This window comes from Echinops telfairi, unplaced genomic scaffold (genome assembly GCF_000313985.2).
Source record: "Echinops telfairi isolate 266 unplaced genomic scaffold, ASM31398v2 ScPeMD7_9;HRSCAF=40, whole genome shotgun sequence".
Taxonomy (NCBI): Eukaryota; Metazoa; Chordata; class Mammalia; order Afrosoricida; family Tenrecidae; genus Echinops; species Echinops telfairi.
This window is the reverse complement of record NW_022103906.1, coordinates 75,644,574-75,646,666: the sequence shown is the minus strand read 5'-3', so window position 1 is coordinate 75,646,666 and position 2,093 is coordinate 75,644,574. Positions and strand designations below refer to the sequence as shown.

At 56.4% G+C, this 2,093-nt stretch overlaps 1 protein-coding gene across 1 annotated transcript in view; it reads left to right on the top strand.

Annotated features, from left to right (window-relative positions):
* Positions 1 to 1,109: 1,109 nt before the first annotated feature.
* Positions 1,110 to 2,093, top strand: part of SPR (sepiapterin reductase) — a 4,700-nt gene continuing 3,716 nt past the window's right edge. Inside the window, exon 1 of the mRNA XM_045286762.1 lies at positions 1,110 to 1,441. Within this exon, the coding sequence (XP_045142697.1) occupies positions 1,110 to 1,441 (332 nt within the window). The remainder of the gene's footprint in view (positions 1,442 to 2,093) is intronic.

The window sequence follows — 2,093 nt, the reverse complement described above, 5'->3', positions numbered from 1 at the left end:
GAAAGGCAAACACAGGAAAATTTGGGGTTGGTAGAAAAAGAAAAACAACACAAAATGTATGACCAAGAGACAGCAACAGTGCACAACAAGCTATTTATCAGGGCCGGCACCTTAACAGCTTCGTGTAAGGCGGCGTTTCACCACAGGAGGAGATCTTGCTGCAGCCACCAGAGCTTGGAACCACCAGAAGGAAAAGTGAGCATGAAAACCCTGGGGCGGAGGGAGAAGCTGACCTGCCACACCTCCTGCAGCAAGGTGAGCAGTCTCTGGTCAGAAAGCCCAAAGGACAGCACTATCCTGGGCGCTTACAACTTTACTTACCCACCTGTGGACACTGAAGTTTTGGTTTGTGTTTTCTTCTTTTTTTTAATCTTATCTAAGTCCAGCAGATGTTGGGTGCAGCTTCGTTAGGTATGGAAAGCCGGCAGAAATGAATGAAAGTGTGCTTATTTAAGCAATTTCATAAACAATTGGATGTGTACAGATTTGCGTTTGGCTGTGGTGGGTTTTTTCAGGGCTGAATGGGCTTCAATTTACTATAAAGGTGGTTTGGGAATGGATGAAACCCCCTCGAAGGGAGAGTGCAGAATGAGAGAAAAGGACAGAATAAAAAATATATATATACATATAATTTTTTTTTAAAGGACAGAATCACGGAGAATGCAAAAATTTAGGGACTCCCTAATTTTTGCGTCATTTGGAGAACGACTTGTGGGTCTCTTCTCCCACCCCCCACCCCCACTGAGGGCAAGACCCCTAAGTTCCAAATGGGGCTTCATTTACGGATTTAATTAGCGTCCAAGTTGTGAGTTAAGCGAGCGGGCCTGATGGCCGAAAGTCAAGGCCGCGCTTGGAACTGGACCGGGATTCGCGTGGAGGCCGCACTCGCTGTCTTCCCGTCGGTTTAGCTCCTCCAAAGGAGACCCCAAGAGCGAGCGCGCCTCCATTCCCCCACCCGCGCCTCGGGCTGCAGCCCGCAGTCCTGGGTTCCCGCCCCAGGTCCTCGCGGGGCGGGGCCTCCTGTCGCTCCAATCGCGGCTTCTTCCGCCGCGGACGCCCCGCCCCTGCGCGGACTTCGCTCCCGGCTTGATTCGCACGAGGCTGAGGCCATGGAGGGCGGCCTGGGACGCGCCGTGTGCGTGCTGACCGGGGCCTCCCGCGGCTTCGGCCGGGTGCTGGCTCCACTCTTAGCCCCGCTGCTGTCGCCGGGCTCCGTGCTGGTCCTAAGCGCCCGCGACGAGGAGGCGCTCCGGCAGCTGGAGGCGGAGCTGGGCGCCGCGCGGCCTGGCCTGCGCGTGATACGGGCGCCCGGCGACCTGGGCACCGAGGCCGGCTTGCAGCGGCTGCTCACCGCCCTGCGCGAGCTCCCCAGGCCCGAGGGGCTGCAGCGGCTGCTGCTTATCAACAACGCAGGTGAGGCGATCGGGGATCGAACGTGGGGAGGGAGGGGGCCGGCCATTGGAATCGTTCTCCGGTTTCTTATCCCTGTCTGGTCTGGCCTCCCTCTCGCCTCTGAACTCTTTCCTCACAGCTTAGGAATTTAGGAGGCTGGTCAGGAAGTCAGAGAAGGTGCCTACAGCCCTACCTGCTTGGGGGTCCAGCGTTGGCGCGGTGTGCGGGGAGTGCGTCGGGTGCCACCTCCCCTTCCAACCGTCTTCCTACCTCCCACCGCCCGGTCGAGCGCCCTCTGGCGGTGGCGGTGGTCTGGACACGGAGTCTCCACGCCGAAGAAAATTCCAGGCATTTCTGGAGCTGCAGCATGGCTGGCAACTTCTCAGGCCGTTACCTGCGGGGCGTCTGCCCGCAGATCTGGAGAAGCAGTCAGGTGCTCAGCCCTTGGCAGCTAACCAAAAGGTTGGCGGCATTTGGAACCCAGGAGCTGCTGGTCAGGAGAAAGAGGCAGTCGGCAGGGGTAAAGATCACAGCCTTGGGGCAATGTAACCGAGAAGAATTACTGAAACCCAAAAGAAGCCTGAACATGATAGTGGGACAAGAGGTGAGTTAAAGGAAATAGAGGAAAGAACTAGGAGGCAAAGGGCATTGATAGAGATCTAAATACAGGCATGTACATATGTAAATATATATATGACGAT